The 17,359-nt window shown below is 40.1% G+C and overlaps 1 protein-coding gene across 2 annotated transcripts in view; it reads left to right on the top strand.

Moving 5' to 3' along the window:
* ABCB1 (ATP binding cassette subfamily B member 1) overlaps positions 1–17,359 on the top strand; it is an 88,421-nt gene that overhangs the window by 49,344 nt on the left and 21,718 nt on the right. For both annotated transcript variants that reach the window (XM_045565471.1, XM_045565472.1), the window contains 7 exons: positions 1,549–1,710; positions 2,598–2,774; positions 3,349–3,495; positions 5,827–5,934; positions 6,405–6,482; positions 9,160–9,243; positions 15,704–15,907. In XM_045565471.1, the coding sequence (XP_045421427.1) occupies positions 1,549–1,710; positions 2,598–2,774; positions 3,349–3,495; positions 5,827–5,934; positions 6,405–6,482; positions 9,160–9,243; positions 15,704–15,907 (960 nt within the window). The remainder of the gene's footprint in view (positions 1–1,548; positions 1,711–2,597; positions 2,775–3,348; positions 3,496–5,826; positions 5,935–6,404; positions 6,483–9,159; positions 9,244–15,703; positions 15,908–17,359) is intronic.

Below are 17,359 nucleotides of genomic sequence, written 5' to 3'. Positions count from 1 at the left end.
TGCTTTTTTTCCCTCTACTTTTCTTTTCTTTTCTTTTTTTTTTTTTTTGAGACAGAGTCTCGCTCTGTTGCCCGGGCTAGAGTGAGTGCCGTGGCATCAGCCTGGCTCACAGCAACCTCAAACTCCTGGGCTTAAGCGATCCTTCTGCCTCAGCCTCCCGAGTAGCTGGGACTACAGGCATGCGCCACCATGCCCGGCTAATTTTTTCTATATATATTTTTAGTTGTCCAGATAATTTATTTCTATTTTTAGTAGAGACGGGGTCTCACTCAGGCTGGTCTCGAATCCTGACCTCGAGCGATCCACCCGCCTCGGCCTCCCAGAGGGCTAGGATTACAGGTGTGAGCCACCGCGTCCGGCCTCCCTCTACTTTTCTTATCTGTGATTTCACATCTGTGTTTTTTTTACAGTTTTGTTTATCTGTGTTTCTTTATTCTACAGTGGAACTATGTATTAAATTATAAAGAAAAACAATTTTAAAAGGTTATATTTAAAGACACTTTTCCTCAGAGTATAAATTTGGGGGGAAGTTCCACATGCACCCCTTTTCTCAAAAACATCCAAAGAATTGAGCCATTGTCTTCTCCACTTTCTAGTTGCTAACGCCTGATTTTTCTCACATGTATTTTTTTTGTCTTCTCAAGGTTTTCCACTTCTACTTTTCCTATTGATCCTATTGTTTGTTTTGAGAATTTTGTTATTAGTTACTGGAGAGAAATATAGAGTAACAAAAATCATAAGCATTGGGCCAGTTACAAAGGTTAAAGAAATCTCAGATGTGTTCTTGTTATCCGGCTCTGTTCCATAGTAAAATAAAAACAAGATTGGGCATTTAAGGACATTTACATAGCTCCTCAATTTTTGCATAATTCTACCTAGGAATAAGTGTCATTTATTAAGCACTTACTATGTACAAGTGACAGTGCTAAGTATTTTGTGTGCACCATTTTATTAAGTCATCACAACTATCCTAAGAAGTGAGTACTATTATTATCCCCATTTTACATATGAATAAATTGAGCCTCACATAGGTTAACATTCATAAATTTATTTTGGGTTAATATGATGCTGAAGTCTGGACTTTGCTGCCTCATATTTATTATATGTCTGGCTCATCCAAGTGGTCACATGAGATAGGACATGACGACTCTTGTATATACCAGTACAGCACACTGGCCTGTGTTTATTTTGATTGGCCAATGCCTGGGCTGTAGGATTTTGTTACTTTGTATGAGCCCCTGATTATTATTGCAAATTTAGGTTAAGTAAAATCATAGGGCCTTCCTGAATTATTAATATGTGAATATTATATTCACATTTATTATATATTTATTATAATAAAACATCATTTTATTATTTATTATAATAAAACATCATTTTAAGCTATTACCAATTGTCTATACATTTATTGAAGTTAGAGAGTATCTTATACAGCTTTAATGGTTTTATAATGTTCAAAGCACTGGTGTTCAGTATTCATACGTTGAATGAATGAATCTTTGCACATAATTGTTAGACTATTCAAAAACCAAATTTCTCTATTTTTAGGCCAGAGAGGGCCGGACCACCATTGTGATAGCTCATCGTTTGTCTACAGTTCGTAACGCTGATGTCATTGCTGGTTTTGAAGATGGAGTCATTGCAGAGAAAGGAAATCATGATGACCTCATGAAAGAGAAAGGCATTTATTTCAAACTTGTCACAATGCAGGTAGTGTTTAACTCTAAAGTTTTTCTAAATTGTTTTAGTGATAAGCTGATTTTTCTGTGTTTAATTGCTAAAAATAAATATTAATATTATTTGATTTGATTATCTTGAGAAGTAGGAAAAAATACTTGAATGATTCAGGATCAGACCCGTGTTTTAGATATTTTTTCCTCTTGAAAGGAGGTGAAATAAAGAAAGATGATTAGGTAAAATTTTTAAAAGGTTTATAGGTGAGCTATCCACTGAAGTGGCCACCAGCCACCTGTGGCTACTGAGCTTTTAAACAGTGGTTCATCTGATTAAAGTGTTGTAAGTAGAAAATGCACAGCAGATTCCAAAGACTTAATTAAAAAAAGAATGCAAAATATCTCAATAATTTTTATATTGAGTACCTGTAGAAATGATAATATCACTGAATGTTGATAATATCACTGAATGTCAATAATATCTTGGATATATTGGGTGAAGTAAAGTATATGATTAACATTGATTTTACCTCTCTCTTTTCACATTTTTTAATGTGACTACTAGAAAATTTTAAATGACAAGTGTGGGTCACAGTATGGTTTGTACCATATTTCTGTTGACAGCACTGGTCCAAAGCAAACTTGATTGACTCAAACACCCACAAAAGAAGATGATGAGATAAGATATATGGACTGGATGCCATGTTATTTCTGCATATTCAGTGGGAATCCTTCTTATTTAGTGGTTTTCATTTTCAAGTATCACTCTCTCTCTCACATACAGACACACCAGCCATTTAACTTTACCCTTTCCTGTAATTACCTAAACAAATTACTATTTTCCTTGATAGCCAATGTTCAGTGATTAATTTTCACTGGGTAATGGAACCTAACCAGCTTATGCATATTTCTTGTTTATTTTAGACAGCGGGAAATGAAATTGAATTAGAAAATGCAGCTGATGAATCCAAAAGTGAAATCGATGCCTTGGAAATGTCTTCAAATGAGTCAGGATCCAGTCTAATAAGAAAAAGATCAACTCGCAAAAGTATCCGTGAATCACAAGGCCAAGACAGAAAGCTTAGTACAAAAGAGGCTCTGGTATGAAGGAGGATGTCGAGTTTAATGTTTTAAAACCACCCAGTATGGCTCTCCTACTTTGGTGGGCTGGGGCTGAGCTTGTAGGAGTGGGAACCAGAAAAGGTGATCCAGAATCCTCCTGTCTCATCCCTCAGAATGTTTCACAAACCAAAATATCAACATTTTAAAATCAAGTTAGAAATAAATAAATTAATTAATTTAAAAAATCAGGTTAGAATTTAAGAATGAAAATTTATAGGACAAGATTTTTAGAATTAGAATTTATAATGTAAAGAGACTATATTGAGTCTTCAAATATCAAAATTTTTATTCTGTTTATCCTTACTTAGAAATATTCTTGTCATGTTCTGAATGCCAGAGTTAAATGTTTGTGGAAACACTCATTTCTTAAAAAGTAAAGCAGTATTGTAACAGAATTGGTCAGCATTTTTTTGAAGCTAAATAGCTATCACTTAATGAGGAATAAGAATAGGATATATTCATGCTAAAAATTTTGTGCATATAGAACTGTACATCATAAAATCAATTATCAATTTTTTAAAACTAGCCTGTTGTAATATTTTGTGTTTTCTAGGATGAAGATGTACCTCAAGTTTCCTTTTGGAGGATTCTGAAGCTGAATTTAACTGAATGGCCTTATTTTGTTGTTGGTGTATTTTGTGCCATTATAAATGGTGGCCTGCAACCAGCATTTTCAGTAATATTTTCAAAGATTATAGGGGTAAGTGTTCATGTCCATTTGTTTAGATTTACTGGTGAGTCCTGACTAAAGAATGAATGCACTATTTGTGTTTATACCAGTATACACAAGGCACAAAAAACACAAATTTCTTCATATGAAACTGACTGGCTTGAAGGTGTAAGAATAGAAGTCTGACTGAGGATAGGAAAGCCAATTGTGAACCTTGCTTTGTCCGGCCAGTCAGTTTCTGTCTGAGGAGCCTGGAGACAGCTCCCTGAAATAGTCAACGTACCTACTGAGATGATTTCACCATACCTGCCAATGCTGGCTTCTGGGAAAACCTCGTGAATCGTCATTTCACCAGTGTGCGAAAAGAATTCCTCATGTGTTCATCAGACCAGCTTGAGAATGAGCTGTTCTCTAACACACACACTTACCAAGACATGAGTAGGTCTAGCGTGCTACCTCTGTAAGATGAAATTTTCATATCATTTGCTAAAATTGAAATAAAAAGGAACAGCTTCCTAAAGATTGAGGTTGACCTATGTTGGTTCTACTTGATCTTAATGGTGGCATTTTCAGCAGTAAAGTTACAGTCTGAGCAGGGATGCTCGCTGTTTAGTGACAGATGTCCAGACATCAAGCTGAGGACACCCTGACCATAACTGCTAAAAACATTGTGGAGCAAGAGCTCGATCACCCTAAGAAGCATAAGCTAAACACTAACTTTTGATCTTATAAGATATACATAACTATATTCAGGTCTACCCATGTCTGGCTAGCTTATTTCAGGTTGATACTCATGTTCCATGAATTTTTTCAAGAAATATTTTTTCATTGTCTGCTCTGTGCCAGATATTTTTCTAGTTGTTGAAAAAATACTGAGACAGAGACAAAATGTCTGATTGTATACAGCATGTATTTCAGGATGGGGATCAGCAAACTTTTTCTATAAATGGTAAGATAGTAAATATTTTAGGCTTTATAGGCCATGTGGCTTCTGTTGCAAATACTCAACTCTGGCCTTGTAGTAAAGAAGCAGCCATGTACAATATGGAAGCAAGTGAACATGGCTGGGTTCCATTGAAGCTGTATGTAAACATTTGGCCGGTGACCCATAGTTTGCTGATCCCTGTTCTAACCTATGTCTTATAGGCAGGGAAGTAAACTATAGTGTCATCAGGGGAAAAAAATAGAAGTGGTTAAGTTAGGAATGGGTTTGACTATGACAAAACAACTTACTGATTTTACGTTTTTCTCATTCTTCATGTAACAGTAAGTCTGGAGGTTGGTGATCCAAGGTTGGGGATCCCAACGTCCTAGATATTGGGTAGGCAACCAGCCATCTGCCTCATCGAAGACATTGGGCTCTGGGTCAGGTTACTTGGGTTCGTAACCTTTGCTGGCTATGTTACCTTGAGGAAATTAATTACCCTCTTTGTACTTCAGTTTTGCTCTGTGGAAAATGGGGATGATGATAAAATATACTTTTAGGAAATGGTTGTGAAGATAAAAGGAATAGTATACATGAATTTGTTTAGAATAATGCTTGGCACTGAGTAAGACCTTAGTGATTGTTACTTTTGTTGTTGGAATGACTAGTCAAAAAAATTTATTTTCCCTCTTCTGGAAACCTTTTTTTGTTTTGTTTTGTTTTGTTTTTACAAAGGATAAAGTTGTCTGGGTTGGGTTAGGAATGTGGTTCTCTGACAAGGCTGATTTTGGCTCACTGCAAAGGAGATAATGTATTTTCTTTCCCCACGGAATGGTTCTTCTCTGCATTCCTTGGGCCCAAAACATCCTATTAGCCCTCTAACTGTCTCTGGAAACGTGCCCATATATGGTGCTAGGTCAGCTAGCTGTAGTGCCCAACTCTCTAACTGCCATCCTACAAAGAAAGCTGGCTCCAAACCACTTTCTTTTTGAAAGGACTGGGCTGAGTGAATAACTGTCTCTCTCTGGTTCCCCAAAACCACATCAGCAGATTTTCTCCAGATACTTGAGGACAATTTGAAATGTCCAAATAGCAAAACCATGAATTGCCATACAGTATGGTTCACCACCAAGGCAAGAGGAGAATATATGTTCTAATTTCTACTTTACACAGTAGGAGTGGCACTCATTACTCCATGAGGGAATCTGAACAGAAAAAATATTGGATCAATTTATGAATGACAAACCCATTCTTGGCCTCTAAGGAATGCAGAATGCAGATGCCTTTAAGGTTGGCATTAGGAAAGCCAACCCCGATTTCCAGCATATACTAAGGCTCTCCTGACCCCTGAATACTGTGCTAGATGGGAAGTGGGTCAGGCCCAGAATGGCTGCTTCAGTGATCGAACTAAAAACTCTTTAAATATTTTCTTGCAGATTTTTACAAGAAGTGATACTGACGAAACAAAACGACAGAATAGTAACTTGTTTTCACTGTTGTTTCTAGTCCTTGGAATTATTTCTTTTATTACATTTTTCCTTCAGGTAAGTGTCTACATTTTCCCTTTATTCATTTTGGGAAGTGCATCCTTATTCAACTGGGGGAATTTATAAGCATCTGTGTAATTTGCCTTTTAGTAGAATTTCTCCTATCTTAACTTAGCTACTAATAGGCAAGGTTTTCTTCAACGTATTTAAACAAAGATGTTTTGCCTCCTCCAGCTCCCTTGCTTACCTTTTCCTCTCCAAAGAAACATATTTCCTAACAAATCCTGGTAAGCCTCCCAGCTAGCTGGGAGTGGCAGCATTATTTTCAGAACTGGGCTCTCCTGGCTGCCCCACCAGGGCAGCCTTGCACCAGAGCACATAGTCCCAGAAACAAACCCTCAGAATCAGGCTTTCTGGTTTGGTCTAGTATCCTGCTTTATCAGAGGCATCAAGTCCCCCCGATTTTGTGTCATCGGCGGCTGGGTCTCTAATGAGTCTTCCGTGTGGCATGTTCCTGTTCTTCACAGGGCTACACGTTTGGCAAAGCCGGAGAGATCCTCACCAAGCGGCTCCGCTACAGGGTTTTCAGATCTATGCTGAGACAGGTATGTCTGTTGAGGGCCGTGCGCTGGGCTGTGCAGAACTCCCCACTTGTGCCCTGGGGACTCGACCGTGAGAGCTCTGTGGTGTTACTCATACCGAGCTCCACTGTGGGTCGTCCCTCAGTCTCATCAAACAGAGGCACAGGCCTCAGCCCTGCTGTCCGTTTGCTGGGGTGGGCACAAGGATCAGACCACTTTGAGACAAAGTCTCCAGAGTGGATTCACTTCCAGCCTTTTGTTTCAGCAATTGTAGGCAGTGTAGGCAGAAGGGATCTTTAATATTTCTTGTTCCTTTCTTCTTTCCTCCTTTCTCCTGGTCATCCAGGACACTCACGTGTCTTCCCACCAAGAGCTGTCCTCTGTGCCCTTTCGTTCCACAAACCAAAATTCATTCCCATAGTCCATTCCTCATTGTCCAGGTTTCTTTGCTGGGACTAGACTGATATACTAATTCAAGCTGCAGTCTTCCTAGCTGATGATGACTTAGTGGAATGCCTCTCACATTTTGCACCTTCAAAATCCTAACAACAGACAGATGTGAATATTTTCCTTGGGGAAGCAGGGTGGGGATTACCGGAATGTAACCCAGAGCAGCCCAGTTCAAAGGGAAAAGTTTCTTTAACGGTCATGAACATGTTGTATGTGACCTAATAACTTTCCATTTTAAAATCACTAATCACTTGCCGTTGAATAAAATGATGCTCTAGAAGGCTGCCCCAGACGTGCCAGGGCTACTTGAACCCTGGCTAAGAAGCATCAGTTTGCTGTGTTAAGATTTCTAGAGGACATTCATATTTTCCCAGCTGTCTATGGTTCCTCAATCCTCTCTCACTCCTCCCACCATCACTTAAAAAGAAGAGGTATTTATGGGAATGGCTAGCAAGTGGTTGACAGAGCCAGAACTGAATCTGGTGAGTGAGAGAGCACTGCTTGATGGGGACCCTGTCCTCAAACTCTCAAGTTAGACCATATTTATAACTCAGATTCCACTTAGGCTCAATGATGACCCTGGTCCCGGGCCAAATGTCCCATTACCCCGCCCAGCTTTCAAGCCAACTTCCGGGTCCATTATACTTTGGGAGCTGAGCTGACAGTTTGTGTAATGGCCTGTCCATGAATTGTTAAGTGAGGGCAAACATACACTAAGTTCCAGCTGCTTATAAAGCATATTACTAAATATCGTCGGGCATTCAAACCTGAATGGTCCCTGTCTTCAAGGAAGTTACAGTCCAGTGGGGAGACACTTTAAACACTTAAGAATATTGCAAAGTAAATTGATACATGCTATAATAAATTATAGCACCTTGGTTTTTTTTTAAAAAAACTGTTTGGGGGAAAAATGACAGATACTCCTTTAATCCAAATCACCAGTTCAGAACTTCTTAGGGACCGTAGTTATCTTCAAATTCACAATCTTGTTAGTATTTTTGTATTTAAAAATATAAGTGGTTTTACAAAGAAAGTTCTAGTTTGTGCTGAATGGTACATTTTTAATCTAGATTGCTTTTGTTGATATGTTTTTAACTGAATTCATTTCTTTAACTGCTTGTTCACCTACTCTATGGGGTGTCTAATAAGTGTGTCGTACTTTAACATTTTCTAAAATTTAACCTTTGACTCTCTTCTCCCACCTGGCTTAGTCCTTACCTACTCTCCCCCCGTATCGGTAAGTGACAGCTCCATTCTACCAGTTATGCAGCCTAAAAACCTTGCAGTCATCCTTGGCTCCTTTCTCTCTGACATTGTAGGAGCCTCCTAACTGGTCTCGCTGCCTCCACCCTCAAGCCAGTAGGGTCACCTTACAGGAGCCAGAGTCATGCTTTTAAAATGCACGATAAATCACATCCTTCTGCCCCAAACCTGCTAAAGGATGCCCGTAGCTCTCAGGGTAAAGTCGAGAATCTTTGTCTCTAAGGGCATACATGATGCAGCCCCCACTACTTCTCAGACCTCCTCTCCTACAACTTCACCTTTTTCCAACACACAGTCTACTCTACATACAGTGACTCACGCGTGAAGGTGGGAGGCAACGTCAGGGGAGCCACATGAGGACAGAAATCAGTCCAGAGGAAGAGGCAGCTTTTACAAATTCACACAAAGGTTATGTTTAGGCTACAGCAGGCTTTAAGGCTTTCTTGCTAGGGTATGATCACATCAAGTGGCCTTTGCCTCAGGGCCCCTGCACATATTCAGATATTCTCATCTTTTCCTTCATTCAGGTCTCTATTCAAACGTCACCTTACAGAGGTCTTCTCTTTCCCCTCCCCAGTCTCTAAAATAGCACCTTCCCTCACTTGTTTGTCCTTCGTACCTTGCTGTTCCTCTTCATAGCATTTATTGCCACCTGACTGGTATACATGTATTTACTTGTGCCTTCCATTTCTAGAACCTAGGTTTCATGAAAGGAATAACTCTGTCTTTTTTGTTTACCGTTGTATAGAACAACGCTTAGAAATCATGCTTGGGACAAAGGAGACACTCAAAAAAACTTTGACAAATGAAATGATTTATTTATGTGTTTGTATATTAAGTCTCTTTCTTGCCTGTTGAATGTCACATCCTAAGTTCTAAATGCAGAGACTATAAGTGATAAACAAAACTGACCCTGTCGCTGCCTTCTTGGAACTGAGAGTCTCCTGAATACGGTTTGAACATAATAGAATCATGTTCTGTGCCACAGGATGTGAGCTGGTTTGATAACCCTAAAAACAGCACTGGAGCATTGACTACCAGGCTTGCCAATGATGCTGCTCAAGTTAAAGGGGTACGTGCCTTCTTTCTGTTGGTGTTTGTCTAATTTGGCCATTCTGAACCTCAGCATGAAACCAGTTTTCTCCTTACAGGTGTTAGTTCTCATCATCATCAAGAAAATGTTGAATAAACATTTAACCTACAAATATATCATGTGCTTTTTTATAGCAAAAATATTAACTATTTAAATATTATATACTGTAGAATACAAAGATAGCAAAGCATTCTTTTATTATTGCAGTGTTGTGCTATTAACATGATGCATACAGAAGAAGAATTATTTAGTTTAGAAAAGGAAGTATTTATCAGTGAATTATGCAGGATTAGTCTGTTTTAAAGCCCAATCAACAGAAAATTGTTGCTACTGAAGAAAGCATGTATGTGGTTGCTGTAAGAAAGTTTAGGGGCACTATAGGCCGTGCTCAGTGTCTCACGCCTGTAATCCCAGCACTTTGGGAGGCCAAGGCAGGAGGACCACTTGAGGCCAGGAGTTCGAGACCAGCCTGGGCAACATAGCAAGACCTTATCTCTACAAAAAATAGAAATAATTAGCTGGGTATGATGCTGCATGCCTGTAGTCCTAGCTACTTGGGAGACTGAGGCAGGAAGGATTGCTTGAGCCCAAGATGTCGAGGCTACAGTGAGCTATAATGGTGCCATTGCACTCCAGCCTGGGCAACAGAGCAACACCGTGTCTCTAAAAGAAATAATAATAATAAAAAAGAAAAAAGAAAATTTAGGGGCACTACAATTCAGAAGGGGACAAGAAAATATTCTAAAAGATAGGAACAAGAAAATATTCTAAAAGAAATGAAAAGCACATTAAAAAATTAAAGCAAAGGTAGAAGGAATAACTTTATCAGACTATAAAACTTAAATTTTGCTACTATATGAATCTCTTTAATTGATATAACCAGAAACTGTTGAACCAGCAGGTTTTGATTTTCAGCTAAGGTGAGAATTTCTTATGCAACAATAATTGTTTATGGCAAAAATCCACAAGATGATGTAGAATTGAAAAAATTCACTTTATCTCTGCTCTCTGTCCGCACCTGCTTGCACTGTATCAGTCTTTATATTTCAGTCTTTCTTTAAGGTGTACTATGCTAATATTTCTTTAATATATGGAGCTTCTGTAAGAATAAATTATGAATGTAGAAGCACACAGAGTTGCAAAATTGCAATATAGATCTTAGGAATTGTTGTTTTAATACAGATCTCTGTGCTTAAAGCAAAAAAAATCAACAAAAGTCAAGGTATAGATCAAGTTGTATACAACCTAACAAAGCAAAATGTGCACTGCTTGAAATAACTTCAATTTCCTAAAACAGACAGTGGTCTTGCCCTTATGGATTCTGTGTGGCATGGCAAATTGTTATATAAGTGCTGTAGGAAAATAGTGGAAGCAGGATATGGGGCTGGGGGCTTGCTGGTTGTCATACAGGGAAGGTCTCAGTCCTCTGGGGATATGTGCAAAAGGCCTGAAGAAAGGAAAGGTGTCTCCCTTTAGCTGTCTGGAGAGGAGTGTTCTAATCAGAAGGATCAGCAAGTGCAAAGGCCCTGAGGCTGGAGCATTCCTCAGCTGTTCCCAAAATAGCAAGGGGGATACAGTGGCTGGAGTAAAGTAAGTGAAAGGAAGAGTCGTTAGGGTTGAGGTCAGCATTATATCCAGAATTAGATGAGAAACCAGGCAGGGTTTTGAACACAGGAGTGACATGATCTGAAATTTAAAAGGACCACTGTGGCTGCTGTGTGAATAGGATGAAGTGGGCAAGAATAGAGGTAGGAAGTCTATTTCAATAAACCAACAGAAGGATAATAGTGTTTTAGACTAGCATGGTCATATTTAAGGTGATGAGATGTAATTATTCTGAATATATTTTAAAGGTACACCCAACAAAATTTGTTGGTTGGATTGGAGGAATGATATGAGAGAAAGGAAATTTAAGGATGACTCAAATTTTTGACCTGCACAACTGCAAAAAATGGAGTTGATTTTTATTAATAATAAAATGGGGAAGCCTGTCTGAGGAGCAGGCTTGGGGGAGAATCGAGAGTTCTGTGTGGCATGTGGTCAGTTTGCCACACCCATATTAGACATCCATGTGGAGGAGTCGAGAAGGCAGGTGGATTTGTGTGTCTGGAGTTTAGCAGAGAAGTCTGGTCTAGAAACAGACACTGGAGATTTTTCAGTTCGTTGGTGGTTTTTAAACCAATGAGACTGGATGAGATAGCCCAGAAAGCGGGTGTAGACAGAGAAGATGTCAAGTCCTGGGCCCCGAGGTTGGGGTTATGAGGATGAGCCAGAACAGACGAGTGAGAAGAGTGGCCCGAGAGGGAGAAGAGCAGAGTCCTAAACACAACCAAGACAGTGTCTTAAGGAGGCAGAGAGCCAGGATGCCAAATACTGCTGAACAAATGCCTACACATCTCATAGGTGATCAGTGTGGAGGTGCTTGTGGTTCTAACAAGAACTGTTTCAGGGGAGTGGTGGGAACGGAAACCTGAGGGATGTAGGTTCAAGAGAAAGGGGAAGAGAGAAATATGACACAGTTGGCCAAATCGTTAATGGACTTCCTCCTAAATAGGGAAGAAAAATGGGGTGGTAGGTGGAGAAGGACATAAAGTATGAGTCTCTATTTTATTTTTAATTTAAATTGGTACAAGAATCAATCAGCAAGCTTAGGGTGGATCCACTTTGCTACCTCCGTGGAAGAACCTTTCCTGGGGTATGGCAATCACTGTGGACAAACTGTGTCCTCGAGGTTCCTAAATCCTATTTTGCCTAGCTAAACTTTGCTGCGCTCACTTTAGTATGCCTTTTATAGAGACCTTGTCATATGTGCTCCTGTGTTTCGACAGACACACACATCCCACATCCTGTTGGGTGTGGAAGACACAGTCCTAGAAGGAACACTAACGCAGTCCCTTGCAGCAGAGCCCTGAGCAGATGCAATCTGGGTGTTCTGCGTTGTAGTTTTGCTTCCCTCTTCTTTAATTCCCCTGGGGTTATGACCTGCCTTACACTCAGTGCTTTCCTGTGTTTGTAAAATTGGTGGTCAATCCTCTCCCTCTACAGCATTGCGTGTGAAGCACTTTGCTGTATACACTGGTGTCTAATTGCCTGCTGGTGTCAGCCTTCGGCTTTTCACTCGTTTCCTCAAAGGCATCTCAAAGTGGCATCCCATGGCCTGACCATCACAACAGCCACACACCTGGTGTGAGCCACTCTGAGGCACAACTGTTTTCCAGAACTTAAAACAGTGGCTAAAAAGGAAAGACCAGGGAAGAGGAAATAAGCAGATGAGCAAATACCATCAAACTAGGAAAGCCCAGTATAGCTGTTATCACAGATTAGCAGAGAGAGGACAGTTGTATCTGCTTTATACCACCGGCTGACCTTTTCATGGTGGGGGATACATGTGTGTATGTATAGAAATATACACATATTGCCCATGTATACATATACAGATATGTATGTGTACATAAATGTGTCTGTCTTCCACAGTGGGAAGTACTGTAATTTATATAGATAAATATATGAAGCAAGCTGTGCTGTCACAATCTGTGCCATCCAAGGCAGAGGCAACTGAAGTTTGTGTGTGTATAGTTAGCAGTGTTGTTTATCTAGGTTAATTTCTTTCATATGTAACTTCCTCATCAATGAAACTTTTCTCATATGTATTTGCAACTGTCATTGAAGCAGCTTAATCCTGCTAAACATCAGAGGGAAATATATCTCAATATTTCCCTATGAAATGGTGGGCTTTTAAATTTTTTATTTGATATGAGTAGAGTTCTACTAAACATAATCACAAGAATATATATCTCAATATTTCCCTATGAAGTGGTGGGCTTTTAAATTTTATTTTGGTATGAGGTCTAGAGTTCTGCAGAGAAAAAAGCAAACAAGAGCCGTGTAGAAATTGAAAGCAACTGGATATTTAAAAAAAAATTATTTTTCTGGGCAAAGGTGGTTGAGGGAAAGATGAAGTTAAATAGTTCTAATTTCAAAAGGAAGTTCAGGAAGTCGACTCCCCCTGCCCTCCGGCAATAAGCACAAATATTTTAGAGTTCGAGTGATATGATGGTGTTTTGAGGAGGAAATAAATAACAGGAGGGAAAGAAACAGGGACGGGGGCGGGGGGTGGAGAAGAACAAGTAGGAGAGGAAATGAGATACAAATAAGTGAAAATTCATTGGGATGGAGAGGTTGTGAGGAGGAAAGCGTCTTAGTGGGTTGAGGTCTTAGCTCCTTTTTACCTTACATTGCTTCACACTTGGGCTGTGGATTTTGGAATGTTTCCTTCCCTCAGTCCTCCCTCTTTACAGTGAAAATTACCTGGCTGCTACTCCATGCTCTTCCATTCATTTTGGTCCTCAGTCTCCACTCTGTGAGGAATAGTGGGACAATGAGCGTTAGCCTTTAGAATAAAGGGCCAGTCACTGGTGCAGTGTCAAAGCACGAAATCAAATAAAGCCAGAGGACTTAATCTCCCTGCAGTTTAAGGTCCTAGATATTTTAGTTTACCTTTCCTGTACATTAAAGAATTTTCCCTTTTAGATTCATCTTACTTATTTCTGTGGCCCTTGACTGCCATCCACAGCTGAACATTTATACGTCTGAAGCATTACGTGCCAGGGAAATTCCTCTGCCGTGAACTTGGGGGATGTTCTGCTCCTCTGTGGAAAATGGGTTCTGAGTAGATACTGAGAACAGGAGCAACCTACTTCATCCCCTGCCGTAGACTCTGTCCAGCCTGCATCCTTTGACCTTCAAACCGAAGAGGTGCAATGCAGAAGGCTGACTTTAAAGGCCACTTCACTCTGATTTATGGCAAATCTGGCAAAGCATCTCTTTAATATAAGCTCAGTGATTGCATCAACTAAAAATAAATGTGCTCTATTATTTATGCTTTCTCTTTCAGCCCTGATACAATTCCCTGATAGGGAATTTAATGTATATAAAAGCTACTGATGGTTGTAGCAACCCTTTTCCACTAAGTACTGGTCTAGTAGTATTTATATCAAATAGCTTTTAAATGATTTAGAGGGATTGATGAAGGGAGTTATGAAGGATTCTATCACAGTATTCGGAGTGGAGAGAAGCTTTGGGTATTAATCAATGCACTAGCTCATTTAGGGAGTTAGGAGAGATTTATCCAAAGTCACAGTGATGAGGCTGGGCGCGGTGGCTCACGCCTGTAATCCTAGCTCTGGGAGGCCGAGGCAGGTGGATCACTCGAGGTCAGGAGTTCGAGACCAGCCTGAGCAAGAGTGAGACCCCATCTCTACTAAAAATAGAAAGAAATTATCTGGCCAACTAAAAATATATATACAAAAAAAAAAATTAGCCGGGCATGGTGGCTCATGCCTGTAGTCCCAGCTACCCGGGAGGCTGAGGCAGTAGGATTGCTTAAGCCCAGGAGTCTGAGGTTGCTGTGAGCTAGGCTGATGCCACGGCACTCACTCTAGCCCGGGCAACAAAGTGAGACTCTGTCTCAAAAAAAAAAAAAAAAAACAAAGTCACAGTGATGGCAGTGACCATCCTAGACTGCCCTCCATTGTAATCTTTACCTGAGACCAGTCCCACTTGGGCAGAAGAAACTTTAGGGTTAGAAAAGAACACAGGCTATTTCCAGAGAAAGCAGGTCTGGGGCCATATCCAGAATTCAGAATGGCTTGGCGGCACGGAGTATAGCCAGGCTAGAGGAGATGTGATGGACCAGTGGTGGACTGAACTGACTTGTAGTAGTTTCACTTCTGGTTTTAGAGCTGGAAATCTTGTGTAGAGTTGGCTATTACAGAGTAGTGGACTGGACTGACTTTGTAGTTTAACTTCTGGTTTTAGAGTTGGAAATTACCTCACGCTACTGAAAGTCATGCTTCAGGCTTCCTGTGGCATCCAAATGGAAGATTCTGATGCCTGCTTAATATCCTAAATTAAATTCCATAACTTTCAACTCTGTGTATTTTTTCCAAATCAAATGTAGGTTTTAACATAATAAGCATCTCAAGTAGGCCTAGATATTTTTAAATATCCTTAATGACAGATATTAGGCTTAAATTACAAGTAGTTGTGTACCTAATACTGGAAATTTCCACTATTCCCAGTTTAATATAATTGTCAGACTCTTCTATCTTGCTAATTAGCAGAGCTTGCTTTAGTGATCATGCTTTGATTACTGAAGATTTTCTTGGTATTAAATCAGAAAAGATAGAAATATGTAATTGAACTCCGAATTGTTGATCTTCTACTTTCAGCATTTATTCTGAAGTCACAGAAATCCTCATTGTGGGAACTCAATAAACTTCTTATGAGTAAACCTTTAGTTTTTATGTCATAACTTAGGAAACAATAGATTTTCATGAAGGTGAAATGTCATAACTCTCAAAATAGATATGAAAATATTAGCATGAATTTTAAGGATAATATAAAAGTATCTCTCTAATTCGTTTGGTTTGTTTTGCAGGCTGTAGGTTCCAGGCTTGCTGTAATTACCCAGAATATAGCAAATCTTGGGACAGGAATTATTATATCCTTCATCCATGGCTGGCAGTTAACACTTCTTCTCTTAGCAATTGTACCCATCATTGCAATAGCAGGGCTTGTTGAAATGAAAATGTTGTCTGGACAAGCACTGAAAGACAAGAAAGAACTAGAAGGTGCTGGGAAGGTGAGTCGAACTAAATGTGATTGCTTACCTAAATAGAGGGAAATATTCTACTCAGTGTTGTGTTGTTATTCCCCACGACTTAATATGTTCTGAGAATGTTTTTATAACCATTTCTCAAAGCAGTCTTTTTTGATGCTTATTCATCAGATTAGAAACTTTAGGAAAGTGGCAAAACAAAACCTTAGGCTCAAACACTGGTACTGATTTTAACAGGCTTTTCCAGTTTCAGACCATTGTCTTCTCACTTCTCTTCCTTCCCTCTTCCCCCAGTTCCTTCCTTCCTTTCCCTTCTCCCTCTTTTCCTCCCTCTTTTCTCTCTTTCTCTCTCATTCTTTCTTTCAAGCAAGCTTAAATACATTCCTTTATTAAGGAAAGTAGGCCCATTTTATTACATATGGTGGAAGAGATTCAATATGGAAAACCCCTAAGGGTATTTATTCCATGTGTTTTAAATTATTACCATTCTTTCTTTTTTATCATGCCTCCTCCCTTCATCCTATTTCTCTTCACCCTTACCCTAACACTTTTTTTTTCCTGCATGCTTGTCTGTTTTTTTCCCTGTCATTTATGCTTATGTGGAATTTGCTGTGTTTCCTGGTAAGTGCTTTACTCCTTGTAGCCACTCTGTGAGGTACCCACGGATAATGCCCCCAGGGCCTTAAAGCCAATAAGTCTTGGAGTCATGATCCAAACTCAGACAGGTGTCCTCCAAACTTGTGCTTCTCTATGTTAAGAAACAAAGATGTCCTCTGATGATAGATCACAGTCTGATAGCACATGGTCTGTATCATGGCAGAAATGAGAGGGCAGAGCAGGGCTGACCCCCCACACTGGGCCTAATGTTTAGGGTAGGGCTACACGTATCAAGGGACATTCTGAGGTTCCCAAGAGTAGGGCAGAACCCAGGCAGATCAGAGTGGCTCTGGCTCTCATTAGGCCCCAGGGTCTGACGTACGCAGTCTCTGGGCCAGGCACTTCACCAAAACAAATGATGAGGAAAGTCCTGGACATTGGTCATCACTAACACTCTGCCCTCTACCTCCCTGCTATCTCTTCAGACTCTTTACCCTGTTTTCTTGGGGTTCCTACAGGAAAGTCCTTTGGAGCAGCTTTAGTGCCTCCCAGCCAGTGTCTGTGGAGGATAAACCTCATGTGAGGTGTCCCACCAGGCCCCCAGGGCCCAGTTCTGGAGGTATAGCAGGATGGTGCTCACCCACAGGGCTGTGGTTGTGGTCTGGCCCAGGTAACATTGGCCCTGCCAGGGAATACATCCTGTGCCACCAACGTAATTCAAGGGGTTTCCCATTTGAGGGGTTCCCACCGCCCCCCATTGCCCCATGCTGTCAACTCCTCATCTGAAGAGTTGAGGTGAAGGTGGAAAAATCTAGGACAAAACGTAAAAACAGAAAATAACATTAGTATTTAATAGTGTCATTATTTAATGAGGCATTT

The sequence above is a fragment of the Lemur catta genome, chromosome 11 (genome assembly GCF_020740605.2).
Source record: "Lemur catta isolate mLemCat1 chromosome 11, mLemCat1.pri, whole genome shotgun sequence".
In the NCBI taxonomy this organism is placed as follows: Eukaryota; Metazoa; Chordata; class Mammalia; order Primates; family Lemuridae; genus Lemur; species Lemur catta.
This window is presented reverse-complemented; position numbering and strand designations above follow the sequence as displayed.